This window comes from Callospermophilus lateralis, unplaced genomic scaffold, assembly GCF_048772815.1.
Source record: "Callospermophilus lateralis isolate mCalLat2 unplaced genomic scaffold, mCalLat2.hap1 Scaffold_62, whole genome shotgun sequence".
Classification (NCBI taxonomy): domain Eukaryota; kingdom Metazoa; phylum Chordata; class Mammalia; order Rodentia; family Sciuridae; genus Callospermophilus; species Callospermophilus lateralis.
The window spans coordinates 1,034,365-1,053,829 of NW_027514663.1; the positions used below are offsets into that span (position 1 = coordinate 1,034,365).

The 19,465-nt window shown below is 34.0% G+C and overlaps 1 protein-coding gene across 1 annotated transcript in view; it reads left to right on the forward strand.

Annotated features, from left to right (window-relative positions):
- The window catches only part of LOC143389758 (transport and Golgi organization protein 1 homolog), a 46,795-nt gene extending 28,103 nt beyond the window's left edge, over nucleotides 1-18,692 (forward strand). Inside the window, exons 8-28 of the mRNA XM_077108357.1 lie at nucleotides 2,194-2,215; nucleotides 3,126-3,214; nucleotides 3,455-3,532; nucleotides 3,619-3,729; nucleotides 4,950-5,021; nucleotides 5,202-5,306; nucleotides 5,948-6,070; nucleotides 6,169-6,277; nucleotides 7,311-7,366; nucleotides 7,455-7,545; nucleotides 7,717-7,855; nucleotides 12,557-12,658; nucleotides 13,510-13,570; nucleotides 13,684-13,719; nucleotides 13,796-13,863; nucleotides 13,974-14,074; nucleotides 14,259-14,396; nucleotides 15,172-15,240; nucleotides 15,344-15,420; nucleotides 17,025-17,187; nucleotides 18,198-18,692. Coding sequence (XP_076964472.1) covers nucleotides 2,194-2,215; nucleotides 3,126-3,214; nucleotides 3,455-3,532; nucleotides 3,619-3,729; nucleotides 4,950-5,021; nucleotides 5,202-5,306; nucleotides 5,948-6,070; nucleotides 6,169-6,277; nucleotides 7,311-7,366; nucleotides 7,455-7,545; nucleotides 7,717-7,855; nucleotides 12,557-12,658; nucleotides 13,510-13,570; nucleotides 13,684-13,719; nucleotides 13,796-13,863; nucleotides 13,974-14,074; nucleotides 14,259-14,396; nucleotides 15,172-15,240; nucleotides 15,344-15,420; nucleotides 17,025-17,187; nucleotides 18,198-18,511 — 2,124 coding nt within the window. The 3' untranslated portion in view covers nucleotides 18,512-18,692. The remainder of the gene's footprint in view (nucleotides 1-2,193; nucleotides 2,216-3,125; nucleotides 3,215-3,454; nucleotides 3,533-3,618; nucleotides 3,730-4,949; nucleotides 5,022-5,201; nucleotides 5,307-5,947; nucleotides 6,071-6,168; nucleotides 6,278-7,310; nucleotides 7,367-7,454; nucleotides 7,546-7,716; nucleotides 7,856-12,556; nucleotides 12,659-13,509; nucleotides 13,571-13,683; nucleotides 13,720-13,795; nucleotides 13,864-13,973; nucleotides 14,075-14,258; nucleotides 14,397-15,171; nucleotides 15,241-15,343; nucleotides 15,421-17,024; nucleotides 17,188-18,197) is intronic.
- The last annotated feature ends 773 nt before the right edge of the window (nucleotides 18,693-19,465 follow it).

Genomic DNA, 19,465 nt, shown 5'->3' on the forward strand with positions numbered 1-19,465 from the left:
TTAGCACATAAGCACAAGGATTATTTTATATAGTCACTGCCCCCACACTTTTTTTCCTTTTCAGTTGCTAAAACACAAATTAGTGGTTTAAGTCAAACTAACCTTATAAAATAATATAGTGTGGGTGCAGTTGGTAGAACTGGTAATTCTTACAGCCATCCTGACCAGTAGTTTCATACATATCAGAAGTCTTAAAAGTTGGATAAAAGATGGGATAGTTTAGATAAATATCCTTTTATGTAGCATATATGTCTAGTAATCTATATTAAAGAAATAACTATGCTTTGAAGATTTTGGTAATGTTTTTCAGTGGAACAGTGTTTAGATTGAAGACTTAGCACAACATAGTTCATTTAGGGGATATTGTATGTTCGCTTAATGGAATAGTAGGCAGATTTATCTATTTCAAAGCTTTTAGGTACAGAAAATGCTCACAATTAAATGTGAAGTGGAAAAAAAAGCAGAAACTAAGATTTAAATGTTGATGAACTGTATGTTAATATAAACACATATAAACAGGGGGAAATGCTACAAACAAATACAGTAATATGAGAAAAAGGAGATAAGATAATTTTTCCAGCCTTTTATATATATTTTTCCCAGATTTTATGATTTGATCATATGTTCAGAAAATACCTTTTTATTTGGAAGTATAGATTATGTGTTGTCCAAAAATCCATTAAATGTTTTGTTCATTAAGTCTTTTTTTTTCTGAGCAGAATTAGTCTATCTCTGTGTATGTGTGTACATATATGTATAAGCATATATATATAAGCTTATACATACATATGTTTGTACTGTAGGTCATTCTGTTTCATAGTTATTTAACATAATTGGAAGAAAATTATTTTAGGTAAATGGACTTTGCATATGAAAAGCCTAACAGTTAAAGAGGCCAAAAGCATTGGATACAAATCTTTTCAAATCTGAGTGTTCTTTTTCTGATTTCTTAATTATATCAGACATATCATTAAGATAAGTTTCCTCTCCTTGTACAATTGAGTGTAAGATCTCTTAAAAAGCATTCCCTTCTTAAATAGAAGAATCGTTTGCCTGGATTCCTGTGAGGAATTTTCACAGTTCAATCTCATTGAACTTTTTCTCAGCTAAAAGGAAAAAGGAAATAGAAGGATAAAGAGAAGGGAAAAACATGAAAACACTTTATATTTCTCTCTTGTTTCTTTCATTTCAAGAAAGAAACAATATCTGTTTCTCTTTTCACTAGGTTATGTGGGATCTGGTTCCTAGCTGTTGCTCCTCAGTTTCAGCATTTGACTTTGGAGCTTTAGTCTCTTCCTTAGATGACTGCTTTTATGCTACTTCCCATTTTCTTCTGTTGTCATTTTGAGTAAAAGGTTAGCAAGGCTATGACATTAAAGAAATGCCATTTCTTTCTGTGTTGGAGTTTTCTGAATGCAATTTCCTATTACGAAGATCCCATGGATGATCCATGGACACATCTGAGTATTCCATCACCATTTATAACATTTGAAAGGACAAGTATATGCTAAGTTACAAAGAAATTTAGTGATGTTTTTAAAAAAATTTCTGCTTAGGTTTTATTATCAGGCAGTTTATTGCTGTCTTTAGGAAATGATTGTTTTTGTCCTTTCCAAAATATGTTAATTGTCATTTCTCTTGTTGCTTGTGCATTTTCTTCTAGCAGTCTTCCCTTTCAGATTTCTTGCTATATATTTAGTGGTTTGTAGAAATAAGATGATGTAGCCTATTAGTTTCTAAATTCAGCCAATAGCCAAATTTAAATTGGAGTTCTAAGATGTTTTCTGGTGAGTGAAAGTGGCATATCTTAGTACAAAGATTATGCCTTTAATATTGTTTCCTCAAATTCCTTTTGAATAGTCATTGTTTCTAGACTTTATCCTGGTTATTTAGAATTCTCAAGTAAATGATTTTGAGTACACACACACACACACACACACACACACATCTTTACTGTGAAATAAGGTACATATCTTAGTGTTTTTATGTCAGAGCCTATTTATGAAATATAACTACCAATTAAATTTAAAATGCTTGTTAACCTTTACTTATTTTTAATCCTATAAATTTATTATTCTGAACCAGAATGTTATTAAATTCTCACTTGGTTATGATTCTGACTGTTGTTTTAGGAATGCTGTTTCTATTGAGCAGATGTTTGACATCAAATTTAATCTTTTTTCTCTCTTCTAGGTAAAAGATAGAGTATATCAAGGTAAATTTTTAGGTTTCTTAAACTTGTATTGTATTGGTGTTTGATGTGTGTTTTATGTATGTTAGAAGTAGATACAGTGACTTTTAATGTCTATTACTTTTTTTACCTCCTGAAAATTTTACTATTCCTAGGTTGCTAGCATGGATAACTGAGTAGATGATGATGGTTCCAACTCTGAGATAGGAAATAAAGAGGAGGAACAAATTGTGGATAGGGAGATGATAAGTTTTAATTTGGGGCAGATTAACTTTGAATATTGATGTAATGCAGATGCGTTACATTTGAAGAGTATTTCTATGCTAATGATTTAATCATGCATTAAGTAATTGAGTAGATAATTTAAAGAATGGTAATGTGAATCAGTATGCTTTCATTTCTGTTTTTCTTTGCAAAGAATTAAATGATTCCATTTTCTGAAAAGAAAGTGTTTTGAGAAGGGAGGAATATCAAGCTACAACACTTTACTGTATTTCCCATCTGTGAAATAAGCTTAAATTGAAATATCATTTTGGATGGGAAGGGTACCTGGGATTGAACTCTGGGGCACTCTACTGAGCCACATCCCAAACCCCCTATATTTAGAGACCAAGTCTCACTTAGTTGCTTAGTGTCTCGCTCTTGCTGAGGCTGGCTTTGAACTTGGGATCCTTCTAGCTCAGCCTCCTGAGCCACTGGGATTACAGGTGTGCACCACCGCGCCCAGCAAAATATCATTGTTCTTATATTTTTCTTAAATTTTAATAATTTTATACTCTAATTGCTAATAAGCATAGATTGCTTTTTAAAAGCATAATAGTTATGCTAAGAAGTATTTCCTCATAGTACCATATAACATGTCTTTGCTTTTAGTAGATTGAGTAAATTGGATTTCATTTAGTGATTGTAATAATCTTGTATTTCCCCCTTTTAGTCACTGAACAGCAAATTGCCCAAAAGATAATCAATTTCATGAAAGAAGATGAAGAACTGATACAGAAATTTTCAAAGTATGAACAGAAGGTATAATTATTTTTTTGTTTCTTTCTCCCTTGGTTCTAGCTTGAATCATTTCTACCTGTTTTAATTTAAAAATCATATTTTAAAGTTTTAATTTCATTATTTCCTACAAATCATCCAAATTCTAAGCAGTCATATGTATTAAGTACTGCTTTCTTCTGGAAAGGGTCACTTGTCTGGAAGTAACTTGTATAGTAGCACTATAATTTGTGGATCTTAATTCTGAATGCTTTATTTACATAGATAAAGGAATCAGAGAAACAGATCCAAGAAACCATGAAACAAAATATGATTCTTTCTGATGAAGCAACTAAATATAAGGTAAAAATCCCTTCTTTGGGGGGAATTACATTCTAAACTCAAAAGTAAATGTAATGAGTGAGTAATCTTGACACCTTTTTTCCCAGGATAAAATAAAGCTTCTTGAAAAAGCTAAAGAATTTCTGGATGAGAGAGCTAAAAGTCTTCATGTTATGTTAGAATCTGAAAGAGAACAGAATGCTAAGAATCATGACTTGGTAAGAGTTTTGCTGCTAAGTGTTGCTTTAATTTGGCTTTTGAAATATTTTGTAAAATTGGTTAAGTTGAACTTAGTCCAGCTGTTAACTAAAGTAAGATTAGGAGTCAAGGAATTTAAACCCACATCTGTGCCCATTTTGTGGAACTTTTAAGTACTGATACAACAAATTATTTTTATGGGCCTAGGAATTATTTTTATTCTCAACCTTGGATAATTTTCATATTGCTTTGCTCTGCCCTTGGAAACATGCAGATCAACTAAAAAACTATTGTCCAATTGAACAGTATTTGTTTACTTTTTACTTGAAAGAGTAATGAATTAATCAATTTTCTGTACTTAAAAAAAATTTACTTACATATTTCATTTCCAATTTCTATAAGTTTCTGTAATTACATAAAAGTTGCAAAAGATAGTAGAGAGTGTGTTCTGAAATATCCTACCCCCAAGTAAGCTTGATTACCTAGCTGAGGTAGTATTTATCAGATTTCGTCACTGTAAAAATTCTTTCCAATCCTTTTCATATTATATTCTTTGGACGTTACCATGCACAGCCCACAGTTAAAGTATGAAGAGTTACGAGCTCAGGATGCAGCTCATGGTAGAGCACTTGCCTAGCATGCATGAGGCCCAGGATTCAATCCCAGGCATTGCAAACAAAGATTGCAGAGTTATGTCCACTTCCTTAAGGAGCAAATATATTTATAAATTTTTTGGAATTCTTCTGTATGTGAGATTAGTCTATTCTCCCTTAAATTTTATCATTTTTTTACTTCAGATAAGAAAATTTAAAAAATTATCTTGGGAAATTTTTTTCACTATCACTAGAAAAAAATTAGTAATTTGAACTGGTTTATTTGAAACAGTAATTAATTAATTTTCTATGCTTTAAAACATTTTATTATTGCATTATGATTTTCTATACTTCGACCTTTTTTTCTGGTTATCTCATAAACAGTAAGGTTGTGGATGCCATGAAATATTTATGACTTCATTTTCCCTCATCTCTTTCAGTTCTTGATTTTTTGCTTAGTCCATAGCTGGATCCCCTGTATTTACCTGAAATGTAATGGGATGGCTTGACAAATATTTTGTTGTGTTTATCTTTTTTAGTATATATATGTGTGTACACACACACACACACACACACACACACACACACATATCACTATTTCTACTGAAATCCTAATGCATATTTTGTGTTCTGTTTTCACCTGGCAGATAATGGAAAATAAGAAATCTATAGAGAAGCTTAAAGATGTCATTTCAGTGAATACTTCTGAACTTTCAGAGGTAAAGCTGCCAACTCTTGCTAACGGGATATTAATACTACATCTTAGTTTTGTTGCGTACCAAAAATTTGAAGTGTGCTAAAATGTGCAAAAAATGAGAACTATATGATGTCTGGTTTGGGAAAGTATAACTTTGTTTTTTCTTTGGAATTAATTCACTAACTGTACTGTTTTGCATTAGCTTCAAATTGTCTTTAATGAAGCTAAGCTTCGTGAAGAGAAGGTGAAGTTGGAATGCTGTCAGCTTCAGAAAGAAAATACCATGCTTAAGAAGACGAAAGAGCAGGTAAAGAAAATTTGATGTCATACATAATGTAAACTAGAGAAGTGAATATCATTATCTTGTATCTTTCTTGGATCTGTTTCTGAGGTAAGGAATATTCATGTTGGACCTTTTCTAGATACGCAAAGTTTAAACATGCTCCCTAAATTGAGTGCATATATATGTTCTCCATCTGTTTTGGATTTTTGGATTATTGCTTTTCTTATCAAATGTCAATCAGTTATTAACTTGCATAGCCTCAAAGAAACTTTTAAACCAGAAAATTAAATATTTTATAATCCTCTTTTGAGTAGTTACTGATTCACTGGCCAAGGGAAGATTACATGATAAGGAGTCTAAATTTAGGAGACAGTCATATGTGCCCAGCCATTCCTGCTGGAGGTAAATTATTTGAATTGGCAGCAATTTTCTGGGGAATGCAATAAACAGGGTCAAGTTCCTGAGAGCTCTGATGTTCTTACTGCAGCTGTGAGTGTTGGGGCCACTCTGCCCTCTTCCTTAACCAAGGTCTCAACCCCCTCTATTGAGGCAGGCCACCGAGGAGTATGGTTCTCTATTTCTTTGTCTAAGTCTTGTAGTCCTGATGTATCCAGTGCAGAAACTCCTCCCTAACCCATAGGAATTCATGTGTTTTGACTTTTCAGTTGCAGCAGGAAGTCAAAGACTGGAGTACATCACACGCTGAGCTCAGTGAACAAATCAAATCATTTGAGAAGACCCAGAAAGATCTACTTGTAGCTCTTAATCACAAAGATGATACTATTAATGTCAATTTATACTCCAAATACATGTTTCATCTCATGAATTCTCCTGAAATCTTCTGAATTAAAATCGAGAGTCTTCCAACCTTTTGCTTCTTTTCTAGGCTTTGACTAATTATATCACACAGTTGAATCAGTTACAATGTGAATCTGAATCTGAGGATCAAAATAGAGAAGATGAGTCAGATGAATTAACCAATGGAGAGGTAGCAGGTAAGATCAGTCTCAGGGAGGTTGAATCCTTTTTTTGCTTTCGTGTCTTTAATTAAGTATTTATACAGATGCCACTTTTCAGCTGGCTGATTTTCTTCTTAAGCTTCAGGGTTGTAGACACATATCACTGGATCTATAGATATGTCTATTGCATTGGCAGAGGTGGGTTGCTTGGGTATAATGTAGCAATAGGCATGTGAACAACACTGACTTTTTCTATCCCATTGAAAACTAGTAAGTAAACTGCAGCTACAATAGTCACATCCTATACCTCTAAGTATTGAACATTGTACAGTAAGAGAAATTTGTTTCTTAACTTATGCAGATGATAGTTGATTTTGATACTCATCATCTCTATGGCTCTGTGGTTTTAAGGTCCACAGTCAGTCTTAAAAGTCCGGAGGTAGTTGGAACCATAAACTAAGGCTGTGAGAACAGAGGCTAGAGACTATCAGAAAGCTAGAGAGAGGGAGTGTAACAGTGTTTACTGATGAGGAAAATATTTCCAGATGTTTTCTTCCAAGTTGGATATTGCTTACATAGCAAGTATTTCAAACCACACCTGGTAGTAGATTCAGGGAGAAGACAGAGGATTGAATCTTTCTAAATAAGACACTTACTTGCCCAGGTGAAGATAGATCTGAGAGAGAAGAAAAGCTTTTATCTTACAAGAATAGCATAGATAATATTTTAGTTGTGCGAACTAGAAATTCACCTTTTTTTGTTTTGTTTTTAAGACAGACACAGTACTTTTATTTATTTTTATGCTGAGGATCAAACTCAGTGCCTCACACATACTGGGTGAGCACTCTACCACTGAGCCACAACCCCAGCCTGAAATTCACCTCTCTCTTTTTTTTTTTAAATCTAAGCTTGCAATTTTCTTAAAAGTCATTAGTCTAATCAGTTTAGTTATTTAATTGATTTTTTTTTCTTCTGGTGTTTGAACACAATCATTATTTAGTTTGGGGAAGTTAGGAGAATATAGAGTTAAAAGTAAGGAAAGAAAAAGCTAAAGTCTTTTGTTTTTTAGGTGATCGAAATGAGAAGATCAATGATCAAATTAAGCAGATGATGGATGTCTCTCGGGTATAGTTCTTTGTAAGAGTCCCATAGTGCCTGTGAATTCTTCCTGTGCCTCACTTTTAAGAATACCTCTCTTTTCTGCAAATTTTAGACACAAACTACAATATCAGTAGTTGAAGAGGATCTAAAACTTTTACAACCTAAGCTAAGAGCCTCGATGTCCACAAAATGTAATCTAGAAGGTGGGTTGTTCTTGAGAAGAAATTGCCATGTTGGAAAGACTTAAAATTTTATTGGAAAGATAAAGAATGGCTTCTTGCTTTCATGCTTCTTACTTTTCTTGACAGGACTCCCTCAAACAAGTTCTTAAGTCCTTGTACACATATAGAGATAAGCTGTTTTATCCTTTACAGACCAAATAAAGAAATTAGAAGGTGACTGCAATTCACTACAGTCTTCTAAAGTTGGACTGGAAGAGGAATGCAAAACTCTAAGGCAGAAAGTGGAGATTTTAAATGAACTCTACCAGAAAGATGAGATGGCACTACAAAAGTAAGATTTTCATTGTTTGTTATTGTTATCACTGTGTGAACTAATAGATAATTTTATCTTAAGATTATTTAAAATTTCTTCTAGTTGTAATAAGTAGAGATTTGTCTTTTTTCCTTTGTGTTTTGTTTCCTATAAGTTGCATTTTTCTTTCCATCATCAGTCTTAAGAGTCCTGAGGTAGTTGGAACCATAAACTAAGGCTGTGAGGACATCTTAATCAATTGTCAAATTCATATGAAGGCAGGAAGTGGTAAAATGGTATTAACAGTCACTGATGTGGAAATACCTCTCAAAGTTCTAGACCCTTTCTATGATCCCCCTATATATTTTAATTACCTTTCATTGTGATCAGTCATGTAATTCTAATGTTTTGAACTTGTATCTCTAACTCTGGACCTTTAAAAATACTGAGTGATTTGGAATGACATGTTTTAGCAGAATAAAAACTTCAAAAAGGAATAATATTTACTTATTGATGGTACAAGTTTTGGACTTGAATATCTCAGATGTTCACACAAAATGGAACTGTGGCAAGGACCTTAGGAGTTATGATTACAGAAGTACTTGTTTGTAGTATATATTTATATATTAATGTTCTTAGTGTGGAGCTAGTTATTTTTTGAAAGTTCATTTGAAGTTTTTAATCCACAAAAATACTTGAATTCTCTAAAAATAGGTTGTGTCAGATTTTATTTGTTTGCACCTGATTTTACTCTTCGGTATATATATATATATATATATATATATATATCTTGTAAAGCAAAGACAGACCTTCTTACAGACCTAACTATTTTTAGGTATTTTGACTTCTGTTGCCTAATTAATGCATTAAATATTGAAACCTTTCCATTAACTTTTCTAAAATTCTGTGATCTCCAAGCAACCTTTTTAGAATCTCAAATTTTTGTTCAGGCCAGTTCTAAATTCCTGGCCTGTTTCAAAGAAACATTTCTCATTTTATCACTTTTTTTTTAAAAGAACACTTGTTTTCTCTGTCCCTACTAGTAATCTGAATGACCTAAATGGCAATTAATTTTCTTTGTAATGCAATTAAATTGTAGCACTATTTTTTTCAACTCCTCCAAAATTCATTCAGTCATCATCTGTGGTTTGTATTCTTTTTACTCATCCCTAGGTACTATGTTAGTTCATGCCTGTGTCATCTTTTCTGTTTCTAACCTAGATCATCTGTCTTCATTCTCCATTTTTTATATTTGTATATAACTTATTTCAAATTCTTAGTAGTTTTCTCTATAGCCACTTGAAGTGGACTTTCTAAAATATAAGTCTGTCCATGTGAATATGTGCCTGTGGTTTATGAAGAATTTGCTTTCTATTTGATGACCTGTTCTTTTTTTCTTCCTTGTATCTTTTTAATAGTTTAAATATTTTTAATTATTTTTCTTATCCCCTGTATAAGCTTGTTGTAATCATAAATTATAATGGAATTATAATTATATAATTATAATTTTATTCATCTTCTCATAATTTAAAGGCCATGGTATATATTCTGGATTTAATAAAAACCTGACATAGATTAATAGGTTTATTATTTTTTTTATGGGCTTTAAGTAGCTCCTGAATCAGATAACTGTTGTGGCATTGTATGTTAGTACTTCATATTCTGTGAACTCCACAAGACATTCATTCAATTTATACACATATTTAAAGTTTCTGTAGTTCTGCATTCTACACTGTTGGTTTCTTATTTGAAATTATTTTCATTCTATTTGAACATTGTCCTTTAATGATAGATTTGATTAGTGTATCAAAGGTAGTACAAGGATAAACAGAGAATAGTATTTTATCCACTAAATATTGCTACCTTTATAATCTGTATTAGGTTGACATGAACTTCATGATTAGAGTTAAAACCAGTTTCCATTATTAAAGGATCTTTCTTTTGGCTACTGAATTTTGACTGTTACTTAGTTTTAGCAATTTAAAAATATCCAATTAATTACCATCTGTTTTAAATTTTTTTCTTTAAGGAGTCCATTATCATTGTTGTTTGGTCTTATCCCTCCCATAGTTTCTGTAGTCCTTTCTCTGTTTTTATAACAGTTGTATTGGGAAGTGCCTAGGTGTAGTTTTCCCCACCCCACCCACTTTTCCTCTTGCAGTTATGTTGCTTGGGACCATTAAACACTTCTTGAATTTTCGAGTCTTTTTCTAAATGTTGATTTTTACCTCATTCTCTCTTCTGATTATAATAATGCATATTTGAATTTGATTTCCCCTGCCTCCTACATTCTGGATTTACTTCTTCTGGATATTTTCTTCTGACCTGTCTTAAAAGCGCTAGGATTTATTTTACTTCCCAAATCTGCTGCTAAAATCATTCATTGAGTTTAGGATTTTAAAAAATTCAGGGTTTAAAATATTATTTTAGTTGTAGATGGACACCATATTTTATTTTTTATAGGATTTTTTTAAGAGAGAGAGAAAGAGAATTTAAAATTTATTTTTTATTTTTTGGCAGACACCATATCTTTGTTTGCATGGGGTGCTGAGGATTGAACCCGGGCCGCACGCATGCCAGGCGAGCACGCTACTGCTTGAGCCACATCCCCAGCCCGACACAATATTTTATTTATTTTATGTGGTGTTGAGGACTGATCCCAGTGCCCCACACATCTGGGGCTCGTGCTTCACCACTGAGCCACAACCCCAGTCCTATTTCAGTACTATACCTCAAACCCAGGACCTTGAGCCATGTGCTCTACTATTGAGCTACCTCCCCAGACTCCTTGCTCTTTCTCATAAGGGACTAGGGTCTTAGTGTTTTCCAAGCTATCTTTAATCTCATAATTCTGCCTCTGCCTCCTGAGTATCTTCAACTGTAGGTAGGTCACCACACCCAACTATTTCTTGGTTTTATAGTTTCTAATCCTTTGACAAAATTCGTAATCTTTTTTTTTTCCTCTTTTGTGGTGCTGGTGTTTGAACCCAGAGCCTTGTGCATGCAAGGCAGCACTTTAAGAACTAAACTATATTCCCAGCCCTAAAATTCATAATCTTGACTTTACTTTTTTGACTATACAAAGCACAGTGATTTTAAAACATGTGCGGATAACCCCATTTGTTGGTTTCCTTTTCTGTGGGATTTTTTCTCACAGAATTTTGTCTTATGGAGTGCCTGATCAGTTTTGATTGGCCAACATTGTTGTGATAATTATAGATGAAATTTGAGGACTAAGACGAAGTTATCTTCTTATAGAAAAGTGTTGAGGTTACTTGAGTAAGATTGTCACTTTAAACTTAGTCAGCAATTAAGTAATTCAAAAATGACTTGTCTTTTCAATGTTTCAGTATTGTTCCTTTTAGATTTTTTGCCTGTTCATCACTTAAGTGTGCAGTACTTTCTAATCTAAACTCAAAGGCTAGGGCTTTTATTAAGGGTCCCTTTATTGGTAGCCTCTTTTTTCCTCTAAGCCCAGGAATTTAATGAAGGCTTGGTTCAGACTCATATCTTTGTGTTATCTTCAATAGGAGAAAATTACCTTAAAGCACCAGCCTTACTTGTAATTCTGAGATTCCTTTTTCTAATGGATCTTGGCCACATACATATATCTTCACTGACTTTTTAGCTTGGATCCCTTCAAACACAATTTTATATTCTTGTAAAGATGTTTTGATTGTTCTTAGTGCTCTCAGACTAACTCTTTGATAATTGGAAACAAAATTCTCTCTTTTCTTCAAGATTCAGTTTTCTCCATATTCCTTCTTAAGCCAGTGGGGAAAATTATTATATTCCTTTAGGCATCATTTATACCTGAAACAGTGAGCTCTTTTATTCTTTAGCATCTTACAAGGTAACTAGTATATTATAGCCACTCATAAAATACTTGCTGAAGAATTAAATTAGAAGCTATATAAGAATATATAGTCCCCTTTTTCTATTTGGTATCACTAATCCTTTTTTACTGCAGTTCTTCTGATTTATGGAAAATTAAGTTTCAAGTTAATTATCTTTTGAATTGGAACTATGGCTAAAGTAGTCAAGGATAGCAGAAAATAGTATTTTTTAAATCATTAAATGTGGCTACCTTTGTGTCAGTAGATGAACATCTTGAGTTTTATGATCAGAGTTAAAACTTCTCAGTAGATAATACTCTGATAGTGGGTCAGTTTGGCTTCTTTTTCTGGTTGATAGACATTATCAAAACTCAGATTTGTCTTTTTGCTTAATTTACAATTCTTTTGAAATAGATATCTAAAGTGTGAAAAATATTCTGTGGTTAACTGCATAGCTAAAAGACATATTCTAGAAGATTGACTGACTATATCTTTATTATGGTACCAGTCTTGGATTGAGAAAAGAGTTCCTCCATGACAAAGATATACTTAGTGTCCTACCCATGGCAGAAACGAGAAAAGAATTATCCCCTGCTTTATCCTAATATGTTTAATTATGTTAGGTTGATCAGTCCTGATCTTCCACATTGAAGTAAAGTGAGTTTTTATTATCTTACACACAGGAGACTTGCCCTTGGGGCACATGTTGTTTTCACATTTATTTTATTTACTGGTAAGTAGAGAATTAAGAGGAGAAGTTAGAAAATGTAAGTGATTTGCCAGAGTTTGATTTATGAAATTGCAGGTTTGAATTCCTATTTTATGTGCTTAAGCATTTTATAGAATTGTGGGAAGTGATATTCACAAAGAGAAACTTTTGATTTGATAACTGGCTTTATTTTAGGAAACTGAGTCAAGAAGAATGTGAGAGACTAGAAAAAGAGCAGCAGCTGTCAGCTGCAGATGAAAAGGTGGTTTCCGCTGTTCAGGAAGTTAAAAATTACAAGTGAGTTCAGTTTCTAAAGGAGGGTGTCAATGTCTAATGAATTAGTGTTAGCTTTCTTTTTAATCTTTTTTTTACATTATGTAGATAGAAGAAATAGCACGGAAGTATAAATAACGAGAGAATATGAACACATTTAATTCACACAGGAGAAAAAATAAATTTCAACTTAACAAATGAAAAATGTTAACAAAAATTTACTTATACCCAATGGGCAAGACCATAGGGAACTTGGTCAATGCAAACAGTTCTGGGGGTTTTGTATGTTGTAGTAATTCTTTAAGAAATCAGTTTGCTGTGTGTTATATCAAGACCCGCAAAAGTGTGGCATTTGATAGACCTTGGAAATCTTCTATGGATATAATTTGAAAAAAAGAAAAAAAGTTTTAAGGAGGAAGATATTTCTAGCAGAATTACTTGAGAACACACTGATGAACAGTTAAGGAAATTATAATTTATCAATTCAGAATCTCTAGCAATTAAATGATAAAAAAGTTATTAGTATTAGGTTTTTATTTTATTTATTTATTTATTTATTTTTGGTGCTTTACTGCTAAGCTACATCCTTAGACCTTTTTTTTACTTTGAGACAGGGTCTCAGTTGCATAGGTTCCCACTTAATTGCTGAGACTGACCTCGAACTTGTGATCCTGCTGTCTCAGCTTCCCAATCATTGGGATTACTGGCATGTGGCATTGCACCTGGCCTGTAGTATTAGTTTTGATCACACTGGATTCATATAACTATAGAAATGTTTTTTTATGTATGATAAAAGTCTTTAAAAGTATAGCTGATGGAATAAAGGGAAAATGGTCAGAATGTTTCAAATTTTATTCAATTGTTGTAATTCTTAGGCGGAGAATTGAAGAGATGGAAGAAGAATTACAGAAAACCAAGCGCTCATTTAAAAACCAGGTAGTAATTAATACTGTCCTGTAGTTGCAGAATTCTTTGAAATCTAATACAGACAATTATAGGCTATTATAATGAGTCCCTAAAAACATTTTTTAATGTGTTGTCTTTTTCAGATTGCTATGCATGAGAAGAAAGCTCATGATAATTGGGTAAGATTTTTTCCCCCTTTTCTTTATTTTTTGCATAGCCTACCGCAACTGAATTTGAATATTTTCTCTTTAATAGCTCAAAGCTCGTTCTGCAGAAAGAGCTATAGCTGAAGAGAAAAGGGAAGCTGCTAATTTGAGACAGAAGTATGTGATTTTTATATCTTACTATATGTTTTATAGTGTTTTAAGGTTATGCTAGATATTATCTATGATTGCTGTTTCATAATTCAGCCCATTCTTTCTCAATATTCAAGACTACTGGAAATAACCCAAAAGATGGCAATGCGGCAATATGAACCTGTGATTGTAAAACCAATGCCGGGGAGACCAAATTTACAAAATCCTCCTGAGAGAGGTAGGGGGCACTTTGTAAAAGGAGCTATTTTATTTCTTGGGTGCAGAATGTATGTAAATTACTTTTTATTTCTGTGTGTAATGGTTATGAAATAATCTGAATGATTTGCTAAAGCGGGAGGTGTGGGGGTTGGTGTCAGGGAGAAGGCTGCCTTAAAGTAGTAACATGGCATTGTTATCTTTAGGTCCACTGAGCCATAATGGCTCTTTTGGTCCATCCCCCGTGAGTGGTGGAGAATGTTCCCCTCCACTGACAGCAGAGCCAGCTGGGAGACCTCCTTCTGCTACTCTTAATCAAAGAGATATGCCTAGAAATGGATTTGGTGAGCATTCACATGTTGCTTTATAGTAAACTGCTTCAAGGTTTTGGTTTTTTTTCCCTTTTGAATATTCTAATGAAAACATAGAATTTGGGCCTGTACAATATATAGAAGATGATTTCTTACTTTATCTTAGTGAATGTTTTCTGTAAAATCTGTTCTAGAATAGAAAACATTTTTTTTTTCCTGGAGGTCCCTGTATTGTTTTTTTCTTTTAAATTTTACACTGTGAAGTGTAAACCTTTATCTTTAAATTAAATCTCTATGGTGTTCCTTTCCCAAATATTATAAAAGTAGCCTTAAACTTTATGTGGCATACATATTTCCAATATGAAATACTGAGTCTTATTTCCAATTCTAAATAGGACTGTAGTCTTGGTAAGATTGGAAGTCAGGTTATACAGACTAAAGAAAAGCCAACCTACACATACTTCAAGTCTATAGCTTAAAGTTTAGGACCAGTACGTATTAATTTGCTGTTCTATCAACCCAAGGCAGTTCTTTATTTTACTTAAGTCTCTTCATAAATTGTGATTTACATATTGGGCAACCCATTTTTTTAAATAAATATTTTTAATTGTAGATGGTGTGGTGCTGAGAATCAAACCCAGTGCCTCACACATGCTAGGCAAACACTCTACAACTGAGCTATGACCCCAACCCCTGGCCAACCCATTTTTAATGTTGCTTTCTAGTTATTGTTGAACCCTGACCTGTCCACCAGTGGTTTATTTCTTCTGAAAAATACATACAAGCGCTCTGATCTTTCTTTACCAAGGGTCAATGGATGGACCTTTACCTGGTACTCAATGGTCTTCTGAGGCATCTGGGAAACCCGTTGCCTCTGGTAAAAAGACCAAGTAATTTCAAAGAATCTGTAATTGTGGATGCAGGATTTTTATTCTTTTCATGTTAGAATAAGTCTGAATCCATTCTTTGATCTCTAACAGACCCAGGATGTGGTCCAGCTCACATGAACAGCAGCTCCAGAAGTTCTTCTCCAGCTAAGGTGACGGATGAGGGCAAGGTAAGTTCTGTAGTTACTGTGAATCACGTGGTCGTGCAGGAACATGTAGCTTTCCTACAGTACTTGCTCTTTGCTTTATCCTTCTTTGTGTTCTATTTGTACTATCCCATTTGTTTTCTAAAAAGCAAACTCTTCCCCAAGAACCTGAGACCCTCTCAGTTTCTACCATTACTTCTTTGACTGAGCATCCAGTTGGAGTAAGTACTTAGAGGTTGAGAACTGAATTGGGTTTTATTCTGTGCATTTCTGGGAAGGATATTCAGAGCATGACACTGATCTTGTTTGCTTTAAATGGCATGCAATATTGAGCTTACTTTTCTCCTTAACTTGGAAATGTGGCTTAAGTGTGTACAACTATAATGAACTACAGAATGTGAAAAGTTATCACTCTAACTTTATATGGTGTTTTGTGTTGAATGATCTAAGGCAAAGTAAATTCATCATAAATTATATAATTCATCATTTTTACTTTTGTTTGGAAGAATGCTATTTAAGAATTCCTCCATTTGTGCAAACCCTATTTTGAGTGATTTGAATTAGATTGGTATCAGATTTTCTGAAAGTGAAATACTGATTCAGTGCAACAATGATAATCTGAAATGACCTCTTGAGCCAGTCCCAAGCAATGGTCTCATTTGTTCACATAAGTGCATTCTCTTGTAACTGTGTTGCTATTATATCTGGTAGGTCTTCTGCAGCTCTATAATAAAACAAATTTTTAATTGTTTAGTTTCAAACCCACTACTCATAGGAAATGATAAATCAATATCTCAAATGGTGTACAGTAAATGAAAGTAAATTATTAAAGCCTTGTCTTCCTAATTTGTGTATATAGCATTGTGTTGGAAAATACTTCTCAAGTTCCAGTGTATACATATTCCAGGAATATACATCTCTGGAGCAATCTAAGGGCAGCTTAGATAAGACCCCCAAACCCCTTTGTAGTAGAAGACTTAAAAGAGAGCAAAGACCCATTGTTAGAGATGAGTAGAGGTGGGAAAAGCATGGCTTGGAGGCAAACCTGGGATTGAGACCCTTTAATATGCAGTGTGGCCTTCAACAAATTATGATAATCCATTTGCTTTTGTTTCCTCTTATTTAAAACAAGACAGTCTACTTAAAGATCTCAGAGGTTGAATAATATATGAAAGACTTACTGAAGATACTCTAGTAGCTATTATTACATGGGTAGAGAATGGATTTTTCATTTTATTCTGTTCATTCTTAATATGGAAGTAATGAGCTATTGTGATGAAAACGAAGTGATGGGGAGGGGGAGGACTCCCTTTGAAATAGGTTGTAGTGAATACAGCATGACATACTGGTCAGAAATCATCTGTGTTAATAACCTCTGCCAGTCCTCTTGCCTTTCCCTTTCCTGTGCAGATATAATCAGTTACAAACTGCTCCCTCTTGTGGAATCCTTCTAACTTCTGTAAGCTGTCAGTGGGAATACACAGGAGGGGTGGGTAGAGTTTTGTTGCACTGATGGTGTTCTCTGGACAGGTGCCTGTTTTGGGTTTTAGTTTTTATCGGTGTTGGTACTTTGTCTTAATACATAGGAATTTAAAAACTTTTAACTGCTTTAAAATCTTAAATTGCAGGTTAATATGGCTATGAAACGGCCCCCTCCTTTCTCAGGGGTACCCTTCATGGGCCCCCCTATGGGACCCCCGATGGGACGGCCTCCACCACCTCCCTTTTGGTATGGACCGCCATTTCAGCTCGGTGGGCCTTTTGGGCCTCGGCCAATTCCTCCACCATTTGGTATGATGATCTGAACAGTAGTGATTGACTTATAAATCACATTCATCTTTCATTTCTATTGCTTGCTAAAACAGTTGGTTGCTATCTCAGGTCTTAACAATGAAAGGATACAGCTGAGTACATTTTAACTTTTCCTCCAGTTTTCTGGGACATATGGGACACTACATAATCTTATACTGAGATAGGCAATAGCTATCTCATAGACAAGGATAAGGGGCTATATAGAGAAAAGCCAGAAATAATACTTCTGCAGATGTTTGTTGAAAATATGTTGATATGCACTGCAATAGATGGAAAGGTGGATGAGACACATGACATAACTTAAAATTTTGTTACAGATATGAAAATCCTATAGCATAAAGTTTGTAATCACCCATAATGGAAGCATAAGCAGTAGGTTATAGAATATAGAAAAGGAAAAGTCAAACCCTCCTTACCTTGAGAAAAGTCAGAGGGAAGTGTTAAAGAGGAGGATTTAACAGTGACCTAATAAATGTTGCTGATTTAATTAGGTGGCTGTGGAAGGCCTTTTCCAGGAGGGCATGCACCTTGATTCTGATGGCATGTGTAAAGTCCATGCAGAAATACTTTATGAATTTTTAATAGATACAGTAATAAATAGTAAGATTTCCTTTTATCAAAATTTCTTTGATGTAGTAAAGTTCTTATTTCATAGTCTATCATCTTGTCATGGTAATATAGTACTTCCAAATATAAATGGAGCTCTTGTGAGATAGAAATAATTCTGCAATTATATAGTAGGGAAAGAAAAAAGATAAGCCTGGAGCTAGGTAGAGCCATGTTTAAATCCTTAATATGTTGCTTCATGGCTGGTTGGCCAGGCTATAACCTAAACTTGTTCCATTTCAGTTTGCCTCATCTGGCAAGTCAGGATGTTCACCAGTTGATGTTCTAGGCTTGGGAGAAATTAAAGACTATTTTAACATACTTGAAATCACCCAAGTTCAGAAATTTCTGGGTATTTACGTAACTTCCTTTTTATTTTCCAGGTCCTGGAATGCGTCCACCAATAGGCTTCAGAGAATATGCACCAGGTGTTCCACCTGGACAACGGGATTTGCCTTTTGACCCTCGTGATTTTTTTCCAGGACCTGCACCATTTAGACCTTTAGGCTCATTTGGCCCAAGAGAGTACTTCATTCCTGGTGCCCCATTACCACCTCCAACTCATGGTCCCCAAGACTATGGGCCACCACCTGCTGCAAAAGACTTAATGTCTTCAGGCTTTAAAGATGAACCTCCACCTACACCCGATTCTCAGAGTAGTGAGGGCTGTTCACAGGCCTTAAAACAGGGCCCATAAAATTAACCTCTGACACTTAGTCAGAAAGTGGACTATGAACTATTCATTGTGTTGAAGGATTATTGGCTTCAAAATATAAAAGTTTATTTTAAATGGTTTATGTTTTTAGAATGAAGCTGCCTTGGCGCAGTATACATTTGGAGCCAAAATATTTTCCCCCTAAATATCCCCCACTTAAACTAGAGTATCCTTCCACCTTTAAAATGTGCGATAAGGAATACCTTTGTTTTAGTTAATGTAGCATATACAATTGCTAAATGGTTTAGAATGTCATAATTATGGACATTTCCTGTGGAAATGCTTTAAGAACATGTATTTCCATTATCCTATTTTTAGTGTATTCCAATTGATAACAGAGAAATGGTGTTTTATAACCTTAATTTTTCTCTTTAAATATCTGGTCGCAGAGACTGTTACACTAAAAATGTTTACTCAAGGATCATAAACTTCATTTTCCTTCTTGCTGAAGTTCTTTGTTGTAATAGTTCATAAAAACTTGTTTATTAATATTTCCCAAGTGTCTGTTGATTCATTGGATCGTCATGAGACTTTGTGCCTTTGGGGAAGCATGTAAACTCACTCTCAGAACTGAAGATGGTTACTTGGCAGCATATTTCCTGTTGCTCACTGTTAAGGAGGCTGGCCCTTGGTCAACTGTGGACTTATACAGAGGAATTTCTTTTATTTGTGAGAAGTCTTATGGCTCTATTTTTGTAGCACATTCATGTACTTTTTTCTAACCACTGTCCATGTGAGAATGGTTTTCTGAGAATGAGTTTACATTAGTAGCAAGAGTTGTTTGACCTGAAGTTCTACTGCTTTTGCCATTATTGCATTATAACGGTAAAATATAGGGTGGTATGTTGTGTCTATAAAAAATAAGGAAATTTCTTTTAAAAAATGTACACACACACTCTTCTCTTTCCCATACCTTGCCACTGATTTTCAAGAAAT